Below are 24,670 nucleotides of genomic sequence, written 5' to 3' on the forward strand. Positions count from 1 at the left end.
TGAGGGTGCAAAAAAATTAAATATTGAGAAAATCCCCTTTAAATTTGTCCAAATGAAGTCATCAGTAATGCGTATAACTAAACAAAAATCTAGTTTTTATATATTTATATGACTGACATGTCAAACAACCAATCACAGTTTGTTTCATTCAGCGTAATGTTTCGAGGTGTGGATGACTACTGTGTAAAACTCTCTGACATATTTTAAAGAGTTTATGCCAAAAACTTTTCACATAATTTTAGAATCCAGTGTATAGTTGATCCTGATAAGCGCTCGTCTTCTCAGTTGTGAACACTACGGCTTTATATATTAAATATATATTAAAACATATATTAAAACATTCGGTGACGTCACATAACATCTCAAATTCATTTCTGTGCTTTAGCTGGCGCTGAACCAGAGAGAGACTCACTGCTCTTGTCATATTATCTCAACAATGCAGTGTTATTAACCACATAATGCATATTTTAGGTTTCAGGTATTTAAATACACATAAATACTAGTAAAACAATACATTTAGTTTGAAAAATACACGCATATGTTGGATGATCCGGAAGCGTTCCTCGATCTTTTTGAGAGGACGGCCGAGGCGTGTGGGTGGAGGTGTGGTTTAGCGAGGTCTGCAACGGGATAGAGGGTGAAGAGATCAGCGGTGGTAAGAGGGTGAAGAGATCAGCGGTGGTAAGAGGGTGAAGAGATCAGCGGTGGTAAGAGGGTTAAGTGAGAGACAAGTGACACCTGCTTCTCATTTCAGTGATGGGCGTGGGGAAGCAGTATTTTAGCCAGCCGCTTTCCAGAAACGGGAGAGAGATCTGAGGGCTCGTGGGAGGAAGCAGCAGACGGAACGCGAGAAGCCAAAGTAAATGTTGATTATTTATTGATGAACATGTGGCGCAAGTTTGTTTTCTTTTCTTCTTTTATTTCTGAACAATAAAGTTCCCACGAGCCTCAGTAAGCCGACCCTGGTCTCCTTCCTTCTCTGCCATACGAACATTGTTACAACAGATTTTGTTTATTTATTTATTTTTTAATGTGTGTTACTCCCCTCACCATCTACAATTATTCACTAGCTCCTCTGATTCTCCTTTAATTGTGGCATTTTACCTGTTGGTCTATTTTTAAAAGTAAAACTTTAAAGGAGCCCAGAGTTCTCCAGAGGCACAAACATTACACACGAGCGGTCAACGGTTTAATAATCTTTACTCATCCTCCATACTGTTACAATCAGACCATGAGGCCTTCAAAACACATCTGGCTTTTAGAACATTTAGAAAACTTATGCAAATGTCTTCATCTCACTATAAAGCAGGATTTCAACACTCAGTCTGTAGATCAGAGGAAGTGAACACACACAGGAAGAGCTGAGAGTATTTAAAGAAAGGGTTGAGAGAATATAATAAAGAGGAAGACTGACAGAAAGAGAAGATGGCTGATAAGTGTCACTTGTGTCTGCTGGGACTCACCTTTCTCTCTTCACTTCTCACAGGTAAAGACATTTGTGATTTTTCTTCAAGACAGTCAGTGAATTAATCTGAGAAAGAGTTGATTTGAACATGATCAGTTTATAAATCGTTTATAAATGTTGTGTATGCACAAAATGGCCATAGAAATATGCATACGCAATTTTCCATACATACAAGGATTTATAGGCAAGGCAAGGCAAGTTTATTTATATACCACATTTCGTACACAATGGTAATTGAAAGTTCTTAACATAAAAAAAGTAAAATAGTCATGGAACAAATAATACAAAAATAAAAACAAGCAATACTTTGGAAATGTTTAAAAAAACTGACTTATTTAAAATAAATTAGAAATAGGAAATGATTTTACATAAAATACAGTGAATACGTAAAATACAGTGCAATTAGTTCGGACATTGCACAGTGCTTATTCAGTAAGTGTAGCTTAACAGATTTGAGTCTAGATTTAAATGTGACTAGTGTTTTAGCACATCTGATCTCTTCTGGAAGCTGATTCCAACTGTGGGCGGCAAAGTAACTAAAGGAGGACTCCCCTTGTTTTGTGTGAACCCTTGGTATTTCTAACTGATTTGAACTTAGTGATCTGAGTGCTTTGTTAGGTTTATATTCAGTGAACATATCTGCATTATATTATTTTGGTTTTGGGTCATTTAGTGGCTTATATATGAGTAAAAGTACTTTAAAATCAATCCTAAATGTAACTGGAAGCCAGTGTAAGGACCTGAGGACTGGTGTGATATGCTCAGATTTTCTGGCTCTAGTCAGAATCCTGGCAGCAGCGTTCTGGATGAGCTGCAGCTGTCTAATGGTCTTTTTGGGAAGGCCGGTGAGGAGCCCATTACAATAGTCCACCCTGCTGGTGATAAAGGCATGAACAAGTTTCTCCAAGTCTTGGCTGGAAACAAAACATCTAATTCTTGCAATGTTTTTTAAATGATAGTATGCTGATTTAGTTACTGCTTTGACATGACTACTGAAACTAAGGTCTGTCGCCAGAATCACACCAAGATTCCTGACTTGATTTTCAGTTGTTTGACCCTTAGAGTCAAGGTATGCATTCACCTTGAACACTTCTTTGTTTCCAAATGCAATGACTTCAGTTTTTTCCTTTTTTAACTGAAGAAAGTTCTGGCACATCCAACTATTAATTTAATCAATGCATTGGCAGAGGGAGTCAATGGGGCTGTAGTCATTTGTGTAGTGAAGGGACGTGACATTCAGCCAAGTATGGTGACCCATACTCAGAATTCGTGCTCTGCATTTAACCCATCCGAAGTGCACACACACAGAGCAGTGAACACACACACTGTGAACACACACCTAGAGCAGTGGGCAGCCATTCACGCAGCGGCGCCCGGGGAGCAGTTGGGGGTTCAGTGCCTTGCTCAAGGGCACCTAAGTCGTATTGAAGGTGGAGAGAGAACTGTACATGCACTCCCCCCACCTACAATTCCTGCCGGCCCGGGACTCAAACTAACAACCTTTCGATTGGGAGTCCGACTCTCTAACCATAAGGCCACGACTTCCCACGATTTGACGATAAGGCTAGAAAATTATTATAAAAAATGAACTTGCCATAAATATCTGTGCACTGTACAACAATCTAGACCATGTGTACAAACTCTTCTCCAGGAGAGATAAAGGTAATGAAGTAATCAACGATTTTAAACTCTGTTTTCAGTTTAATATACACAGTTACATGAAATATGCTACTCTAATTAATTAATTAATTAATTAATTAATTAATTAATGGAGATAAACTCCGAAATTCCATAGTTATTACGCAGATGTTATTTTACCAAAAATGATATGAATATAGACATATTTGTATGGTAGTGGAAGCACCTAATGACTTGCACAATGATTCATCCTTAAACTAAACAGCAGATCTCATGTTATGAGAAAATATTTTTTGTGAGAACAATGATCAATGATATTATGACTACATATTATTATGGCCCAGTTTGTGCTGATTACAGTGATATTAGACTTGAGCCATTTAGATGTTTATAAGCAACTGAAAAAAGCACAAATGTCAGGGAATTACAAAACTTCTCCAGCCCCCCAAAATACCCTTAGACCTCAGAGGGTTAAACCATGCTAATGCACTTCCACTGATGCCAACAAAGTGTTCAAGTCTATACAAAAACAATGGTGTGGTCAATTGTGTCAAACGCAGCACTAAGATCCAATAAAACTAACAGAGAGATAAATCCACATTCAGTTGATAAGAGCAGATCATTTGTAATTTTAAGTAGAGCAGTCTCAGTACTATGATACGGTCTAAATCCTGACAGGAAATCCTCACATATACCATTTTTCTCTAATAAGGGAGATTCGAGATTGGTCTATAATTAAAAAGTTCTTTGAGGTCAAGTTGTGGTTTTTTGATGAGAGGCTTAATAACAGCCAGTTTGAAGGTTTTGGGGACATATCCTAATGACAATGAGGAATTAATAATAGTCAGAAGAGGACCTATGACTTCTGGAAGCACCTCTTTAAGGAGTTATACTTGAAGCCTGCCCTCTTAGAAATCCTGAAAACGTTGTTATAAATTGAAGCAACACCTCCCCCTTTACTTTTTAGACGTGGCTCATGTTCATAACAGTAATCTTGTGTGGTGGACTCATTTAAAATAATTTAATCATCAGGTTTTAGCCAGGTTTCTGCCAAACAGAGCACATCTAGATTATGATCAGTGATACGCTCTTTAAATAACAAATAACATTTTTTTTGCCAGATATTAGAGCAGGTTTGAGCTGTTTTTTTTCAGCTCCTTAAAATAGCAATGTGCCACCAATGTGCCTGAACACACCTCTTTTTTTAGACCAGCATAACCATGGGTGCAAAAATGAGCGCAAATGCATTAGCTAATTAAACGCTGTGGCGCTGAACGAGAAAATGGTAATGGAGCTAGACTGAAACAAGTATTCACACTTGTGCTGTGCTTTGCATCGCCATTGTGCCGGGTGTATTATAGGGCCCAACATGTTTTGGGTAAATACTATTAAAGAGATAAAATACATTCATAGAATTTATGAACAAGCAAACAAACAATTAATCTCTTAAACAAAATAAATTTTCTCCTACAATAAATTTTATAAAATGACATACAGCCAAGAATGTGTCCTTTGCGCCCATCCAAAGTGCAACCACCCACACTGTGAACACACACCCAGAGCAGTGGGCATCATTTATGCTGCGGTGCCTAGGTCAAGGGCACCTCAGTCGTGGTATTGCCGGACCGAGACTAGAACCCACAACCTAAGGATTAAGAGTCAAACTCTCTAACCACTAAGCCACGACTTCCCAAATTAAAAGGAATTAGAATTAAATTAGAATTAAATTGACAGGAATCTAGAACAATTTAAATAAATAGCCCAATTATTACTGTACCCCTGTCCTCCTTATTATGACCTATATTTATGTTTTATTTAGAGCGGCCTCTAGCGGGCATAAAAATAATGACAGTATCGTGTTGCATCTGTAAAAACTTTTTATACCGATCTCACAGTAATTCGTACATATTTTACAAGGTGGCTTATTCACTCGAATGACCACACCGAAACACACCTTAACTCCCCAACAGAAATCATGCAAAATTATGATTTATAGAGCGTATACATTTTATGAGCACGTGTGTTCTCTGGGATCAAACCCATGATTGGATGATTACATATCGTCATTCCATTGTTAACTGAAAGGAGTTTAGTGGCATACAGAAGCTCACTGAGAGAAAGAAAAGAAACTATCATCAGAATGATTCAGAATTCACAGTATGTCTAAACTGGGTTCAGAGATGATCTCTGCTTTCCTGCGGTCTAACTCGCATGTTTCCAAACCTCAACAGTGAGATCACAGATCTGAAACACTACAGCAGCTATAATTAATACTCTATTTTAGTTATGAAAGTAGAACGGCTGTCAACCATCTCAAGATTGTAAGTAGATCTTGACTCTGCACTAGATGCAAAACATTTCTGTAAAACCGTATATGGAATATGATGATCCCATAATCACTATTATCATAATCATCTGCAGAAATACATCAAATAAATGAGCTGTAGATGTTTACTGATGGAAGTGTGGAGACAGCAGTGAGCAGATTTTCTCCTGAAACTTAAAATCATGAATTCGAGGAGTGTGGGACTGGTTGAGAGAGTCTTGAGTATCATGAGAAGTTTCTCATCCTCATGTCTTCATCAGATGGTCAGTTTGACAGATTTGCAGCAGCTAATTCTGTTCTCCTCCAGCATGTGCTCAATGTTGTCATGTCATGAAATACAGTGTGGAAACTTTCAAGGATCTTAAAGACGTCTCTGAGCAGCACATATTTGTCTTCATGCTGATGTGTGTCTGTTGAAGCAGCAGCATGTGTACTGGCTTGTGTTTTGTTCATGCTCTCGTTTTCTGCCTTGTTCAGTAGTCTCTATGTAACCCGTCAGACTGTTCGTGGCGGAGGTGTTGCAACAATATATAGTGATATTCTCAGTGTTACCCAGAAAACAGGATACGGGTTTAACTCATTCGAAATACTTCTGCTTAATGTTACACTGTCAGATATGCTAAATAAATCCATTGTTTCTCTTGCTCTGGCTACTCTGTAGGACTTGCGTTTACTGACCTAATAAACTCTTTTGGAGTCAAGCAAAATGTCACCGGGCTCACTCATCGTTTTAATCATACAATTTATTCATATTTAATTATATCAAATGGAAACAATCTTGCTGATATAGATATCATATCTCAAAGTGATGATGTTACACACCATTTCCTTGTATCGTGCATGCTGCGTATAACCGATATTAACTATTTGTCTCAGCGTTACCGTCTGGGCAGAACTATTGTTCCAGCCACCAAAGACAAATTTACAAATAACCTGCCTGATCTACCTCAACTGCTATCTGTACCCAAAATATATATGAACTAGATGAAATGACTGGCAACATGGGCACTATTTTCTCTAATAGAAGCTGTTGTCCCTATCAAATTGAAAAATGTTAGAGAAAAAATTTCCACTGTTATGCTGATGATACTCAGCTATATATCTCAATGAGACCAAATGAAACTTCTAAATGATTTTACTAACAGAGTATGATAAAAATGTAAAAGATTGGATGACAAATAATTTTCAATTAAATTCGGATATGAGAGAGATATTATTTAGTGAACCAGAAAACACTACACAGAATCTTGTAGATTACAATTTGCAACTAGACGGATGTACTGTTACTTCCTCTAAAGTCAGAAATCTGAGTGTTATATTAGACAGCAATTTGTCTTTTGAAAATCATATTTCCCATGTTACAAAAACTACATTCTTCCATCTTAGAAACATTGCCAAGCTACGAAACATGTTATCTGTTTCTGATGCAGAAAAGCTAGTTCATGCATTCATGACCTCTAGACTGGACTATTGTAATGCACTTCTAGGTGGTTGTCCTGCTTCGTCAATAAACAAGCTACAGGTCGTCCAAAATGCAGCAGCTAGAGTCCTTACCAGGTCAAGAAATGTGATCATATTACCCCAATTTTATAGTCTCTGCACTGGCTACCTATTAAGTTCCGTATCAGTTACAAATTATCATTACTTACCTATAAGGCCCTAAATGGTTTAGCTCCTGCGTACCTAACTAGCCTTCTACCACGTTACAACCCATCACGCTCCCTAAGGTCACAAAATGCTGTACTTTTGGTAGTTCCTAGGATAGCAAAGTCCACTAAAGGAGGTAGAGCTTTCTCACATTTGGCTCCCAAACTCTGGAATAGCCTTCCTGATAATGTTCAGGGTTCAGACACACTCTCTTTATTTAAATCTAGATTAAAAACGCATCTCTTTCGCTAAGCATTTTAATAATGCATCTCATAAATTGTGAGTGTAGTTGTATCTGATCAAATGCGCATTCTTATTCTTTAGCTTGGGTTAAACTAATTAATTTTACTTTGTCGGAACAGCAGCTATGCTAATGATGTCTCTACTTGTTTCTATGTTTTGCAGCCCACATACATAAAACAGGCAGATATTTTGCTATTGAATGTTGTGTAAGTGCAGTTTACAGGAAATGGGTCTAATATCCAGTTTATTTTCAAAATCAAAATATCGGCTTATAAACTGGCTCTCTTCGAGTTAATATCGGCATTGGCATAGGCCACCAAAAATCCATATCGGTCGGGCTCTATTAAAAACACCTCTCATCAATTTTAGTTTGTCAGAACAGCAACTATGCTAATGATGTCTCTATTTGTTTCTCTTTTTCTCTGGATAAAAAACTGTCAGTTTGTTTGCGAATGACAGGATTTTTCTGAAAAATTAATAAAAGACGTAGTCAGCCATACAATGAATATTATTAACAGCAATTATTATAAGCATTAAAACTTGTAGCAATATTTGTTAGTTCTGTTTGTTGATTCAGTGTTAGCATCATCTGGGGTCCTCTGAGGGTCAGCATCATCTCTTCTCAGGTGTTCTGGATCCAGACTGGAGCTTGTGTAAATCCTAGTTACCACGGGATATAAATCCTAGAGAAAAAGAGAAACAAATAGAGACATCATTAGCATAGCTGCTGTTCCGACAAAGTAAAATTGATAAGATGTGTTTTTAATAGAGCCCGACCGATATGGATTTTTGGTGGCTGATGCTGATATTAACTCGAAAAGAGCTCATTTATAAGCCGATATTTTGATTTTGAAAATAAACTGGATATTAGACCCATTTCCTATAAACTGCACTTACACAACAATTAATAGCAAAATATCTGCCTGTTCTATGTATGTGGGCTGTATAAACCATTTTCCAGAAGGAATTTATGTTTAAAAGAAGCCTTAGATTACAGTCTCAATGACTAAACAATTGCACATCAAGTATATATTTTTTAATGATCAAATATATATATATATATAATATTATATATATATAATAATACTATCACCATGTATCATTACTCATGTCATCATTAGAATTATAATAATAATAAACAGGGATCTCCGACATAGGCAAAAATGAGAAATGTGTATATATATATATATATATATATATATATATATATATATATATATATTAGTTGTCAAGCAATAGGTATGACCTATTACCTACTTATATTTAACAATATTATTACAACATTTTCCTGTTATGTCTGTAAAGCTGCTTTGAAACAATCTGTAAAAAAGAAAAAAAAAAAAGAAAAAAGCGCGTGTTCAGCTCATATTTATTTACATGTCCCCATCTCAGTGTGGTATGGGAACAGCTCCAGCCAAGACTGCAAAGCCCTGCAGAGAGTTGTGCGCTTAGCTGAGCGCATTTCAGGGTCTGCTCTCCCCTCTCTGCAGGACATCTACCTCAAACGCTGCAGAAGTAGAGCTGCAAAAATCATCAAAGACTCCACCCACCCCAGTAATCATATTTTCACTTTGCTGCCATCTGGTAAGCGCTTCCGTAGCCTGATGGCAAAAACTGAGAGACTCAGGAGGAGTTTCTTCCCCCAGGCCATCAGGCTCTTAAACTCTAAACCAGCTTCTTAACATCCTCATGCCTCCACTTAATGTTCACTTTATCTTTTTACTATATTCACTACCTCACATAGACACACTGACAGTGTCGCCCTGTTTTGCACATTTGCTTCATGTACATTCCTGTACATCTTAATATTTAAGACTACAGTTTACACTCATGCACATTATTTTGCGTTCTATATTTAATTCTACAATATACATTTTTTATATTTTATTCTTATATTTTTATTGTTTACTTTTATTTCATTTCTACATAGCTTTATTTATGTATATTTTCATCTGTGTTGTTTTCTTTAATAATTGCACTGTCCATGGAGCGGACCTGACTCACATTTCACTGCTGGTTATATATGCTATATATAATTTTGTATGTGACGAATAAAAATCTTGAATCTTGAATCTTGAATCTTGAATCTTGGTTTAATCATTTCTGACGCAGCTACTGTAGTTACTGTAACTACACTATATTTGCTCTCACAGACACATTCACAACGGACCCGTATATCTTCTCCTCTTCTCTTTGTGCAGTCTGAATCAAAACATCATCATGCGCTGACGAACATAAAGTTAGCCAACCGTTACCGAAAGATTACGGAATCAATTCGAAGTTGAATGGTTAACGTTAGTGTCATGAACACATCGCTGTCAATTTTGAGAAGAACCACCTTCAAACAAGTTAATGCACGCTGTACATATCTTCATAACTTCTAGTCATCGACTGATTACACGCTCAATGGTTAACTGCTCCTCTCACAACTTTTCTGATATATATTTTGTAAATATATCTTGAAACATTATAATATACATTAAAAACAAATTTTCTCAAAGATTAGTTAGTTTTTGTTAATTGAGGTATTTTGAAGTGCCCGCTTTTGCAATAATGCCACATAAATTTGCAGAAACACCAAACAATTTGTCACTAAATCTTGATTGCAGGCACATATTTTTTTCAATCTACATTTACATTCATTCATTTAGGAGATGCTTTTATCCAAAGCGACTAACAAATGAGAACAGTGAAAGGAATCAAAAACAACCAAAAAAGCAATATATAAGTGCTATAACAAGTCTCAGTTAGGTTACCACAGTACACGTAGCATGGGATTTTAAATAATATAACAAAAAGAAAGAATAGTAGAATAGTAAAAGAATAGAGCAAGCTAGTGTTAGAGATCTTATGTGTGTGTGTGTGTGTGTGTGTGTATGTGTGTGTGCAGAACGCAAGCTTCTAGAGGGCACATAAGTCTGAAGTAACAAATTTAGGTAAATGGGTGCAGAGCCAGTGGTGGTTTTGTAGTCAAACATCAATGCATTGAATTTGATGTGAGCAGCTATTGGAAGCTAGTGCAAATTGATAAACAGAGGTGTGACGTATATTCTTATTGGTTCATTAAAAATTAATCTTGCTGCTGCATTCTGAATTATTTGTAAAGGTTTGATAGAATTGGCTAGAAGACCTGCAGAGAGAGCATTGCAATAGTCCAGCCTGGACAGAACAAGAGCTTGAACAAGGAGTTGTGCAGCATGTTCTGAAAGAAAGGGCTTGATCTTCTTGATGTTGAATAAAGCAAATCTGCAGGATCGGACAGTTTTAGCAATGTGGTCTGAGAAAGTCAGCTGATCATCAATCATAACTCCAAGGCTTCTAGCTGTTTTTGAAGGAGTTATGGTTGATGTGCCTAACTTGATGGTGAAATTGTGATTGAACGATGGGTTTGCTGGAATCACAAGCAGTTCTGTCTTGGGGAGGTTGAGTTGAAGGTGATGGTCCATCATCCAGCAAGAAATGTCTGTTAGACAAGCTGAGATGCGAATAGCTAGCATCAGCAGTGGTATGAAAAGCCATGTTTCTGAATGACAGAACCTAATGATGCCATGTAGACAGAGAAGAGAAGTGGTCTCAAGTGTTTTTGCAATAAAAGGAAGAAGGGAAACTGGTCTGTAGTTCTCTAAAAGAGATGGGTTGATTTTATAAATGAAAAACGTGGAAAAGTTGTCAGCTATTAGACATAAAGCAGGAGGAGGAGGAGGAGGACAAAGAAGTGAGGAAAATGTTTCAAAAAGCATGCGAGAGTTAGATGAATTGTTAATTTTGTTATGGTAGTATGTCATTTTAGCAGTGGAGACTTTAACAGAGAAGATAGGAGTGAAGCTTAGAACGGTGTTCACGTAGAACATCAGATAACCAAAGGGGCAGAAGGGGTGTTACGGGCTGGCCTGGAAGATAAGGGGCAAACAGTGTCTAAACAAGATGTAAGAGTGGAGCAGAAAGTATCAGTAGCACTGTTAGCATCAACAGATGATATGTGGAGGGGTAAGTGATGTGTCAGGGACCATGTTGAGGTTAAGAAGGATTAAATTTCCAATCATTAGAGAGGAGCAGACCAGTCCCTCCACCTCTTCCAGTTAAACGGGGGGAGTGGGAAAATGAGAAATTATTGGAGAGTGCTGCAGGTGAAGCAGTGTCCTCTGGTTTGATCCAGGTCTCTGTCAGGGCCATGAGATGAAGCTTTGAATGACTAATAATAGAAGTAATGAAATCTGCTTTGTTTACAGCAGACTGAATAGGAAAAGAAAGTAGTGTATTAGCAAACATAGGCAAAGTGTGCAGGTTGTTAAGATTGCACTGGCTACATTGTGTGATGTGTGGTTTGATAGTGGTAGTGATAGTAGGGATCTGGAAACACATAGTGAGAATTGGTTATAGAAAAACTGAAACAGACATGAAACAAGTAGAAGGAAAAAGAGATTAACCAAACAATAAAATTAACAAAAAAAGTGTGAATGAGTTCTCGTTCCACATTGTATTTGTGCTTTAGTATCAGGTCTTCATTTTCATATTTATGTAGGATTTATAGATTTTCTTTTAAACTATGTATACATATATATATATATATATAGTACGAACCAAAAGTTTGGTCAAGAGTTCTCTTTATTTTCATGAATATGAAAATTGTACAGTCACACTGAAGGCATCAAAACTATGAATTAACACATGTGGAATTATATATGGAATTATATACATAACAATAAAGTGTGAAACTACTGAAAATATGTCATATTCTAGGTTCTTCAAAGTAGCCACCTTGTGCTTTGATTACTGCTTTGCACACTCTTGCCATTCTCTTGATGAGCTTCAAGCTTCAAGCTTAGCACTTGTTGGCCCTTTTTCCTTCTGTCTACGGTCCAGCTCTCCCCTAAACCATCTCGATTGGGTTCAGGTCCGGTGACTGTGGAGACCAGGTCATGAAAATAAAGACAACTCTTTGAATGAGAAGGTGTGTTCAAACTTTTGGTCTGTACTATATATATATATATATATATATATATATATATATATATATATATATATATAGTGGGGCTCGAAAGTTTCAGCACCCCTTGCAGATCTTGGGGCTCGAAAGTTTCAGCACCCCTTGCAGAATCTGTGAAAATATGATTAATTTTCAAAAAATAAGAGCGATCATACTTAATGCATGTTATATTTTATTTAGTACTGTCCTGAGTAAGATATTGTGCATAAAAGATATTAACATTTAATCCACAAGACAAAAAAAATGCTGAAATTATTAAAATAACCCTACTCAAAAGTTTGGGAACCCTTGGTTCTTAATACTGTGTTCTGTTACCTGATGATCCACGGCTGTCTTTCTGTTTTGTGATGGTTGTGCATGAGTCCCTTGTTTGTTATGAACAGTTAAACTGAGCAGCGTTCTTCAGAAAAATCGTTAAGGTCCTGCAGATTCTTCAGTTTTCCAGCATCTTTGCATATTTGAACCCTTTCCAGCAGTGACTTTATGATTTTGAGATAACCCTTATCACACTGAGGACATTTGAGGGACTCAAACACAACTATTTAAAAAGATTCAAACATTCACTGATGCTCCAGAAGGAAACATGGTGCATTAAGAGCTGGGGGGTGAAAACTTTTGAACACAATGAAAATTTGTCTTATTTTGTTGAAATATAATTTTTTTCCATTTAGTTCTGCCCTTCGTAAGCAACAGAAGATACTTGTATGTTTCCGGTACACAAATTAAGTACAATTTACCTTCAAATTCCAAAAGTTTTGCACAACCATCACAAAACAGAAAGACAGTCGAGGATCATCAGGTAACAGAACACAGTACTAAGAACCAAGAGTTCCCAAACTTTTGAGTAGGGTTATTTTAATAATTTCAGCATTTTTTTTATCTTGTGGAATAAATGTTAAAATATTTTATGTGCAGTATCTTACTCAGGACAGTACTAAATAAAAAATAACATGCATTTAGTATGATCTCTCTTATTTTTTGAAAATTACTCCTATTTTCACAGATTCTGCAAGGGGTGCACAAACTTTCGGTCCCCACTGTATATATATATATATATATATATATATATATATATATATATATATATATATATATATATATATATATATATATATAAATGGCATATTTGATGCTGATGATATGAATATAAAGACGCTCATGTTGTGTGTGTGAAGACTTTCTGTTTGACCAAGCTAGAGTTGATGCTAATCGTTTAAAAATACTTTAAAAACTAAGTTTTATCATTAATAACTTACTAACGACTGAAAGAAAGGTGAGAAACTAACACAGAATAGCCTTTAGTTCGGGTTCAGAGCAGTTGTGCTTAATGTGCAGTTCTCACACTGATGAACGATGTAAAGCAGCTCTTCTCCATCAGTTCAGAGCACTTGCTGGGACTGATCTTTCTCTCTTCACTTCTCACAGGTAAAGACATCTGTGTTTTCTCTTCAAGACAGTTAGTGAATTAATCTGAGAAAGAGTTCATCTGAACATGATCAGTGTATTATTGTGTTACAAACAGAACATACTGGATTATTCCTGAACGCACTGAAACTAGACGCTTTCACACTCAAACATCTGATGCTGAATTATCTTCATGTTAAGAGTGTGTTTGTGATTCGAACAGCTCTCTGATACAGACAAACTGTTTATTCTGGAGAGTGTGTTGTTTGCATCAAGTGAAGAAAAAATAATGTATGATCTGAATCTTCAGATTTTTATGCTGCTGTGTTTTATGTCTTATTTTATTAATATATCATAATAATCACTCATGTGTTCTTGTGTTTCAGGTCTCAGTGGAGTGGATCATGTGTTCATCAGTTCTGGTGAAGATGTCCGTCTGCCCTGTAATAATGCTCTTCCTGACTGTAAATCAACTACATGGATCTATAATAACAGATTCAGAGATTCATCAGCAGTTGAACTGTTTGCTGGAGGGAGAAAGAAGACAGACACAGAGAGACATGAGAGACTGAGTCTGGAGTCTGACTGCTCTCTGAACATCAAGAGAGTCACAAAAGAAGATTGTGGACTTTACATCTGCCAACAATGGACAGAGAATGATCAACAACAAGGAACTGATGCTCGTGTTTATCTGCATGTTCTTCATGGTAATTTAATGATTATGTGGTCAGTTTAAAAAGGGCAAATTCTTCATTTAACTTCTCGTGATGATTGAATTGTCAGATGTGTGTTTTATTCTGTGTTTCAGTCTATTCATCACCGTCACAGACTGAGATCAGTGCAGGTCTCTCTCTGACTCTCTTCTGTCAGTTGTATTCATATTCATCATCTGCTCGAGTCTCTTGTGATGCTTGGATCCGTTCTGAGGGAATTGATCTGTTCTGGGTGAATCAGGCTGGTGTAAAACTGACAAACTCAGACTCCAGATATCAGATATCAGCTCCAGGTCACTGTATCATCTCTCTGAAGACAACAATCCTGAATGAAGATGAAATCAGAGAGTGGAGATGTAATATTACTCAGAGAGATCAAGTCAAGACCTCAGTCTCATACACTGTCAAGATCTCAGGTGAGAAAACAATCTCATGATCAGATGTAGAAGAGTCTTAGATGTGCTAATATAATGATAGATAATGTTAGAGTCATTTTGTGTTAAGTGATTGAAATATGATTGTCATGTTATATGATGAATCTGAACTAACATCATCTTTACAGATCAAGCTGATTCAACGACAGCAGTCACAAACTCTCAGCATCGCTCAACTACAAACACAGATGACACTGAAGGTACAGCATCAGTGACTTTCTCACATCAGTGAAGAGTTATCTTGTGTGTTAACTAAATAAAACATGACTGTCATGTTCAACAGTATGATGAATCTGAACTAACATTCATCTTTACAGATCAAGCTGATTTATCTCATTCAGCACTGATTCCAGTCTACAGCACAAACTCTCAGCATCGCTCAACTACAAACACACACGAAACTGAAGGTACAGCATCAGTGACTTTCTCACATCAGTACTTTACATTGTGTTATATTAGAGGTATCTTGTGTGTTAACTAAAATATGATCGTCATGTTCTATGATGAATCTGAGCTAATGTCATCTTTACAGATCAAACTAAAAGAGTAACAGCATTGACTCCAGCAGAAACGTCTACACAAGGTACAGTCACAGATTTACTTTCACTGTTGTGAGTTTTATTGAATACTCTTGACAATATTCAATCAGTTCAACTGAAGGAGCAGATTCACAAAGAAATTAAAATTAAGTGTTATATGTGTTTTGTTAGTCAAGTCTAATGTTGATTTGTGTTTTGTAAGTCGAGTCTAATGTTGATTTATTCTGCTGAAGTTTCTCTGGTTTCCATCCATTGTGCTGAAGAGCAGAGCTCATGGTTTGGTTGTTTCTTCATGCAGTGAACACAGATGTGCAATGATAAACTGTGTTTTATTCATTATTTCACTACATATGATCTTCAGATGATCAGCTGCATGTTTTAACTGAAGTTAGTATGATTCGCTGGTTTTGTGGTTTGCTGTCGTCAGTGTAAATATTAATACTGTAACACTATTGCAGTGTTTAATCGACTATATTTTATATTTTTCTGTAAGCTTTGAGATGATGTAGACTTTATAACTACTGAACTAAGGGACAGCAGCTCAGAGAACAAGCACAGCTGTAATAAACTTACAATAAAATCACAAGTATGATAAATAAGGATAAGTATGCTGTTAAATGTGTCATTTATCATTGCATTAGTAGCAGTGCTTTAAGTGGGTACGCACCGGTACTCAGTATCACTTCCAAATATAGCTCTTGAGTGTACCGCCACCTCTCCGTGCGCCCAGAACGTGCTTTTAGTGTACCGGTACGTCATTTAGACATCTGTTTTAATAGAGGTTTTAATCTTTTTCCTGCGCTTCAGAGCGCCCTTCACAATGCAAGCTTCCTAATTCACCCACCGAGAGCAGAGACTACATTACCCATACACCCTTGAGTTTTACAAGTGAAAAGCGTGCGCCACTTTTGCCGCTGTAAGTAACAACTCAACGTGACCTGAGAGGGTGTGTGAACCGTGCTCACTCGGCTCGGTAATAATACAAATACAGTGAACAACACTTAATATGCTCTCCTGGATTCAGACTCTGAGAACTAAAACATCACGGTCAGAATCAGACGACTCCGCACCAAGCCTGAATGATATCGCTGCAGGACAGACGCAAGATAATCAATCAATCAATCACCTTTATTTATATAGTGCTTTAAACAAAATACATTGCGCCAAAGCACTGAACAACATTCATTTGGAAAACAGTGTCTCAATAATGCAAAATGATAGTTAAAGGCAGTTCATCATTGAATTCAGTTATGTAATCTCTGTTCAGTTGAAATAGTGTCTGTTTTAATTTGCAATCAAGTCAATGATATCGCTGTAGATGAAGTAATGCAGTAGATCTTTCTAAGGGTATTTTTTCAAAATCCTTTTGCACATTTGATTTATGTTCAGTAGCTCAAGCTAATCCACAAACTAATAAAAGGATTTATTATTTTTATAAGGTCGTCTGTTGACTGCTGCATATAAAACCCCTTCAATATAGTTGTTGTTAGCTCCGGGGATGAGGGGAGTCATCAAAAAAGAAGAAAGGCTATAATAGAGTACAGGCACCTCTTTTGGGCCACTTAAAGCACTGATTAGTAGTTTGTTATCTCTCTATATTTGGTGAAACACAGTAATACAGTCGTGTCTCTCTATCGTCTCTCTCTCAGTGATTGTGATTGTGATTGTTGTCGGTGTTTCGGTCGCTCTTCTTCTTCCTGCTCTGATTCTTTGGCTGATTCATAATAAAAGAGATGGTGAGTTTTTACAGTTTCTCATATTCTGTAACAGCAGGCAAAGTTTTTCAGATAAAATGATAAATCATAGAGTTAACAGAAATAATGTTTCTATTCCAGCGCTAGGATTCTTCTAGACTCTTTTAGAAACTGATTGTCATCTTCATTAGAGACGGTTTGATCATAACTGTTCTCATATCATTATTTTTCAGATGTCAGAAGAGAGACTGATGACTCTGTGGTGAGTTTTGTTGATCTGAGTTATTAATAACCATAAGCTCCACAGAAGACTGACTCTGAAATATCACACTCTTATTACTCACATTAGATCAGGACAAGTTAGTGTATTTCTACTGTTTCTGATCTAAAGCTCACAGATAGAAAGAAATATAAAGGAAACAATGACACAATCAACATTTCCATTCGTCCTGCTCACAGTGAACAATATGATTCATCTTCAGTAATTAATGTATATTTTCATATTTTTGTGTATTTGACAGTTACTGTGGTCATTTTCATGTCACTTGATCTTTCATCATAACCTCATGTTTGTGTGATAGATTTTCACTGAAACTGAAGTTTTTACAGATATTTGACAAACATTAGCAGTAAAATAATGAGTCTTCTTCACACAGTAGTGATGGATGAGTCTTTAACAGCTTGATCTGATGTATTTTCACTCGTGTTTAGGAGCAGACAGATGATGTGACTTATACTGAAGTTACTGCGCGCAGTAAAAACAGAGCCAAGAAGAACAAGGTGAGCAAACACTTCTCTATCTTCCCTCAACATGACCTGTATTAGTTTATTCTTCTATAAATCTGTCTTGAATTGAGCTCAAAGCTCATTCTGTAATAACTGTGGGTTGAAACAGAGACTGTGATGTTGATTCAGGTTCGCTGTGATGATAAAGTGACTTACGCTTCCATCAGAGGAACAAAAGCTGGAGCTCAGGAAAACTGCAGTCAACTTTATGCCTCTGTGAACAAGAACCATCACAAATCAGACAAATAATTATACAGAAACCACATGAGCAGAGCAATATGAACCATGACTCCTGATGGTTTCATTCAGTGCCATTATGATAATATCACATGTTGAGAAACCAGCTTTGATTTATTTGTAGTTATTGCTGATTCTGGTCAGATTATTGTGTTATTAGGGATCCGGAGAGCACCAGTGATCCAGATTTAGATTTCTTTGAAAAAAAAAAAACAGGATATAATTAACATGAATCTAATTAACAGATAATTAACTGTCAGCTTGCACTAATTATGAGAACAGCAAAGCTACATGATGATGTAAGTGTTTATCACAATGAGACAGCAATGATAATCCAACCTGTCCTCCAACAGATACGCTCGTATGGGTCGTTTGTCCAAATCCCTGAAATACGACCCATCAGAGCATCTACTACAATTGCGCCCCTATCGGCAAAAGGTCATTTTCATATTAATGATTTGTACTCTTTTATTTGCACTGTGATTTGCGTTTCGTGTAGCTCAGTTGGTAGATTATTGCGTTATACCTTGATATGTAATCATGCTATCATGGGTTCGATCCCAGGGAACGGATGTGCACGAAAATGTATATGCTCAATAAATCATAATTTAGCATGATTTCTGTGAGGGTTAGGTTTAGGTCTGGGGTTTAGGCTGGGGTTGGACGAATAAGCCACTTAGTAAAATATGTGGGAAATACTGTGAGATCGGTGTAAACCGCCCACACCATTGCATTTAAATAAACGTGCGTTTTGATTGTTAATCATGTTATACGTCATTTCATGATGACAGACGCTTAACTTTAAAATGTAAATATAGGTCGTAATAAGGTGCTTGCACAAATGACCTATACGGTAGTTTTTTGTTGGAGGACAGGCTCTGATTATCTGGTGTTTGAATCATTTGAGCAGCTGTTTGTAATATTATGTTTTATTATTGACAAATAAAACATAACATGCCAAACATACATACACATATAAACACACACACACACACACACACACACACACACACACACACATTTTTATATATATATATATATATATATATATATAAATAAATGACGAAATATTTTTTTTTATCTAACTTTGGTTTGGTTAAAAAGATGATTGCATAAAAGATGATTTTCAACTATAACAGAATGATTCAATATTGTTTTTCTTTTCTCCAAAATGTGTGTTAAATGACCATAACAAGTTTTATATGTATCTGTAAACTAAAACTAATTTACATAGTGTTTTTGGGGCAACATGTAATGAAAAAAAGTATAGTGAAAATAGTAATAATTGACAAGATTTCATAATAAAATATAATATTTCACAGAATATTGAAATATGATTTGTTTCTCTGTTCATTTGTTGTTTCTCATACTTTTAGTCCCAGTCTCTTCATATGAGCACATCTATGAAATCAACATCTTGTTTCATAACAAAGTCATATTTTGATTTAAAACCCCATAACATTTTCCTGAGATGTTGATTTATGACACACAATGTAAAATTTTGATTTAAATGATAATTACAAAATATGATCATATTTCTATAAGAGTGACACTAAATTAATTTCAGACATTTTGTTGACCAAGAGAGAAAGTGTTCACCGGGAAACAGCCAATCATCTGACATCTCTGAAAAGCCCTGAATGTGTTCTGTAAAACTGTGACATGTAGAGTCTGCTCACTGCCACGGTGTGTGTGTGTGTGTGTGTGTGTGTGTGTGTGTGTGTGTGTGAGAGAGCACTTGTGATGATTTTGGTGAAGAGCATAAATTCTGAGTATGGGTTTCTATACTCGGCCGCACGTCACATCTCTTTCTAATATTTTCAGAGCAGTGATCTCACTGTTGATGTTTGGAAACATGTTATTGCTGGCTGTGAGAACTCAGTGTGTTTGACCGCAGAGGTTATTAAAGAAACTCGCTTGAAGAAAGAAGAGGAACTGGCATCTTAACCCACACACAACTGATGATCTCTGATCCCAGTTTGGACTGATGGGGGTGAATTCTCACACATTCAGGGAGTCTTTCTTTTATTCTCACACATTTACAGAACTGTGAAAGCAACAATGGAGAAAATATAAATACTGAGAAAATCCCCTTTAAAGTTATCCAAATGAAGTCATTAACACTCCGTATACATTTACAATAATTAAGTGTTGATACATTTAGAGTAGATAATTTACAAATATCTTTGTGAAACAATATTTACTTAATAGCCTAATGATTTTTGGCATGTAAGAAAAATCTATAATTGTGACCCGTACACTGTATCGTTGGCTATTGCTTCAAATATACCAGTGTTATTTCTGGCTGCTTTTGTGCTCCAGGCTCACATTAGTCTCGCGACACACACGTCTCCCAGAAATCCTGTATAATTCGACCAACCTGATGATGAAACTCATGAAGTGTTTTGAAGCGTTCAGCTGACGGTCTGAGACTGAGACTAGGGTCATGTTTGCTCTTCTCACTGAAGAACGTGTCACAACCTCTGTCATGTCAAAGTCTTGTGTTACCCAGGTTAGTGCTTATGGTTATAGTAAGGGTTAGATAGATAGTAAACATAAGAGGAACAGAGTTCAACAGAAAAGCAGCATCAGTCTGTGCTCAGCTCTCCAGAGAAAGTTGAATCTGTTGAGGTGTTTGCAGAACGACCTGCCTGAGCTGTTACTATTGAACATCAACCACAAGTTTATCTTGAGGAACGGTTCTTATTACAGTACAAGTGTACTGTACATTACTTTATTATCATCAACGAACAAAAAAACATATCAGTTGTGAACACTACTTGAATTTGAGTGGATCTTGTCGTGGAGAGACTCGGCTCACTCTCAGAAGAATCAGTCAAGAAACACAGAGACCCTGAAGTCAAAATGAGACTTTATTGAACAATGACAACAAAGCTGAGATGCCAGACGTTTATCTGAAATGGTTTCTTTTCAGGATACTATTTTTATATAGTTTTGTTATCACTCATCGTAGCATATGGCCAGTTTTTTATGTGTGTTACTCCCCTCATGATCTACAATTATTCATTAACTCCTTTGATTCTCCTTTATTGTGGGATTTTACCTGTTGGTCTATTTTTAAAAGTAATCTTTTATTTAAAACCCAGAGGTCTCCAGAGGCACAAACATTACACTCGAGCTATCAACGGTTTAATAATCTTTACTCATTCTCCATACTGTTACAATCAGACCATGAGGACTTCAAACCACATCTGGCTTTTATAACATTTAGAAAACTGATGCAAATGTCTTCTATAGGATAAATATAATATTTAATCAATATTACCAAGAGAAAAGTCAAGCAGCACTGGCATCGTCTCACTATAAAGCAGCATTTAAACACTCAGTCTGTAGATTAGAGGAAGTGAACAAACACAGGAAGAGCTGAGAGTATTTAAAGAAAGAGTTGAGAGAATATAATGAAGAGGAAGACTGACAGAAAGAGAAGATGGCTGATAAGTGTCACTTGTGTCTGCTGGGACTGATCTTTCTCTCTTCACTTCTCACAGGTAAAGACATCTGTGTTTTCTCTTCAAGACAGTTAGTGAATTAATCTGAGAAAGAGTTCATCTGAACATGATCAGTTTATTATTTTGTTACAAACAGAACATACTGGATTATTCCTGAACGCACTGAAACTAGACGCTTTCACAATCAAACATCTGATGCTGAATTATCTTCATGTTAAGAGTGTGTTTGTGATTCGAACAGCTCTCTGATACAGACAAACTGTTTATTCTGGAGAGTGTGTTGTTTGCATGAAGTGAAGAAAAAATAATGTATGATCTGAATCTTCAGATTTTTATGCTGCTGTTTTATGTCTTAATTTATTAATATATAGTATAATAATCACTCATATGTTCTTGTGTTTCAGGTCTGAGTGAAGTGGATCATGTGTTCATCAGTTCTGGTAAAGATGTCCGTCTGCCCTGTAATAATGCTCTTCCTGGCTGTAAATCAACTACATGGAACTATAACAGATTCAGTTATTCATCAGCAGTTGAACTGTTTGCTGGAGGGAGAAAGACGACAGACACAGAGAGACATGAGAGACTGAGTCTGGAGTCTGACTGCTCTCTGAACATCAAGAGCGTCACAAAAGAAGATTGTGGACTTTACTTCTGCAGACAATATGTGAATGATCAACAACAAGGAACTGATGCTGCTGTTTATCTGCATGTTCTTCATGGTAATTTTATGATTATATGATCAATTTAAAAAGGACAAATTCTTCATTTAATCTCCCATGATGATTGTAAAGTGTGTGATGTGTGTGTTATTCTGTGTTTCAGTCTCTTCATCTGAGATCAGTGCAGGTCTCTCTCTGACTCTCTCCTGTCAGTTGTATTCATATTCATCATCTGCTGGAGTCTCTTGTGGTGATTGGATCCGTTCTGAGCGAATTGATCTGTTCTGGGTGAATCAGGCTGGTGATAAACTGACAAACTCAGACTCCAGATATCAGATATCAGCTCCAGGCCACTGTATCATCTCTCTGAAGACAACAATCCTGAATGAAGATGAAATCAGAGAGTGGAGATGTGGAGGTAATCACAGAGATCAAGTCCAGACCTCAACCACAAACACTGTCAAGATCTCAGGTGAGAAAACAATCTCATGATCAGATGTAGAAGAGTCTAAGATGTGCTAATATAATGATAGATAATGTTAGTTATCTTGTGTTAAGTGATTGAAATATGATTGTCATCTTCTATTATTCATCTGAACTAACGTTCATCTTTACAGATGAAACTAAAAGAGTAACAGCATTGACTCCAGCAGTTACTCCTCTATAAAAGTGCATATATAATGTTGCCTTGTTTCTCTAAAGTTGCTCTTTTTCTTGCTTTAAATCCAGCCAAAACCCATGTGTTGCGTGTGAAACACATAAGGCTTTAATTAGTATACATTTATTATGAAATGACTGGATTTCCATGTCAATCCATGTTAATTTTTACCACGAACAATGCGCTGTCATTTTAATTCAGCGCATGCAGCACAGCAAAAATAGACTCGGTGCGTAAACGATCGCTGCACTGCTCCTGGAAAGCATTGACGGACTGCAACCGCGTGCAATGTGAACGCTGGAATCCGTTAACATGGGTGCGTATAAAAATATGCAACGCATACGCACTGCAGACGGAGTATGTGTGAAACAGGCGTAGGGCAGTGTTTGTGAGCTCAGAAACCCTTTCCTCTGCCGCTCTTAGCGCCTCCTGCTGGAAGAAAATGAACTCGTGGAGTGCCACCACCAATTCAGTGCAAGGCTGTGGGGAAACACTGCATTGCTAGGCTAAAATGAACCCAAATTGTATATATTGTATAAAAATATACGAAAAAACTATTATACAATAAATGTACAAAGTTAGGTTCTTTACCAACTATTCTGGCATGACAGTACACAAATAAACCACAACATTAACATTGATATTATAACATTTAACAGACGCGTGTGTGTGTGTGTGTGTGTGTGTGTGTGTGTGTGTGTGTGTGTGTGTGTGTGTATGAATGACAGAGTGTAAACTCCATTTCTAAACAACACAGAACAAGCATTTAACATTGTTTTTACAAATGAATCACTCACAGTTTGTTCCATAGTCCATGAATACGGATCATGCATTAATGTCAATTTTCATGATCTCTTTAGCATAACTGATGTAGTCATGAAGAAGCTCCATCAGCACAGTATGTGACATCTACATCATCCAGGGCAGCGTCCTCCTTTAAAACCACTGCTGCATCAGTTTAGAGGAAAGTACATTACCTTCTTTGACCAGCATTCATCCCAGTCAACGCCTGTTCTTCATCAGGGCCTAAAAAGACATTTGAAAAAAGAAAACATTTAATTAAACTCTATCCATTTTTCAGATAGAGGTGTTTTCACCTCAGTAAGGACAGGTAAAAAATCGGTTTTAAAGTTTCAACACTTTGTGTGGTTGTTTAATGTCTCTATCTACCGCAGGGCTCTAGAATGCTATCAGTGTTGAGGGTGACGAGTTACAAAGTAACGGATTACAGTAACTATATTACTTTTTTGGGTAACCAAGTATGCATTACACTAATAATATTTGGTAACTACACTACTTTACTAGACTATAGTAACACGCTTTCCTGCGTTACACATGCTGTGTTTGCCTGTGTGTAAAGTTCTGGGCCTAGTTTCCTGATAACGATTGATCTTAGCTCTTAACCCTCAAAGACCGAGACAGCCGCCTGCGGCTAAAAACAACTGTGTTCTTTAATTTTTTATAACTTTTGAGCTGCTAATTTGGGCTGGGACAACGCGTTGAGGTCATCGATGACAAAATATGCGCATCGATTCGTTGACCTGTTTTTATTTCTCTAAAAAAATGTTTGCAAACTTTTACCTTAAGTGCGCTGAATATACGCGATGGCCGGATCAACATTCTGTCCAACGTTATATAACCAATCCAGAGGGTTTTGTGCATTGATCTTTGATTGTTTTTTTTGGCGGCTGTGAAAGCCTTACTTGATTGGTGAGTGATGGGCCTGACGGCGCGTACGAGAGAGAGCCCCGGCTGCGCGCGCACTCATAG

The 24,670-nt window shown here is 36.8% G+C and overlaps 2 protein-coding genes across 2 annotated transcripts; both read left to right on the plus strand.

The window, feature by feature from the left end:
* The first annotated feature begins 1,415 nt into the window (after positions 1–1,415).
* Positions 1,416–18,132, plus strand: LOC113097015 (uncharacterized). The gene is made up of 10 exons (XM_026262246.1): positions 1,416–1,486; positions 14,097–14,417; positions 14,519–14,839; positions 14,986–15,057; positions 15,175–15,264; positions 15,390–15,440; positions 17,046–17,132; positions 17,324–17,352; positions 17,802–17,870; positions 18,006–18,132. The coding sequence occupies exons 1-10, from the start codon at positions 1,426–1,428 to the stop codon at positions 18,123–18,125; spliced, it is 1,221 nt and encodes a 406-aa protein (XP_026118031.1). The 5' UTR covers positions 1,416–1,425; the 3' UTR covers positions 18,126–18,132.
* A 2,427-nt stretch (positions 18,133–20,559) lies between these two features.
* Positions 20,560–22,714, plus strand: LOC113097014 (uncharacterized; the record flags this gene model as incomplete). Its single annotated transcript, XM_026262245.1, has 3 exons — positions 20,560–20,644; positions 21,988–22,302; positions 22,406–22,714. Coding segments are annotated over exons 1-3 (709 nt in total), but the record flags the coding sequence as incomplete, so codon positions are not given.
* Positions 22,715–24,670: the final 1,956 nt, after the last annotated feature.

The sequence above is a fragment of the Carassius auratus genome, unplaced genomic scaffold (assembly GCF_003368295.1).
Source record: "Carassius auratus strain Wakin unplaced genomic scaffold, ASM336829v1 scaf_tig00216062, whole genome shotgun sequence".
In the NCBI taxonomy this organism is placed as follows: domain Eukaryota; kingdom Metazoa; phylum Chordata; class Actinopteri; order Cypriniformes; family Cyprinidae; genus Carassius; species Carassius auratus.

Excerpts from the sequence above, each read along its gene's own strand:
- LOC113097015 (XM_026262246.1), top strand. The coding sequence starts at position 1,426 with ATGGCTGATAAGTGTCACTTGTGTCTGCTGGGACTCACCTTTCTCTCT. Across the intron at positions 14,418-14,518 it reads TTATCTGCATGTTCTTCATG|TCTATTCATCACCGTCACAG; the intron begins GTAATTTAATGA and ends TCTGTGTTTCAG. Across the intron at positions 15,265-15,389 it reads AAACACACACGAAACTGAAG|ATCAAACTAAAAGAGTAACA; the intron begins GTACAGCATCAG and ends TCATCTTTACAG.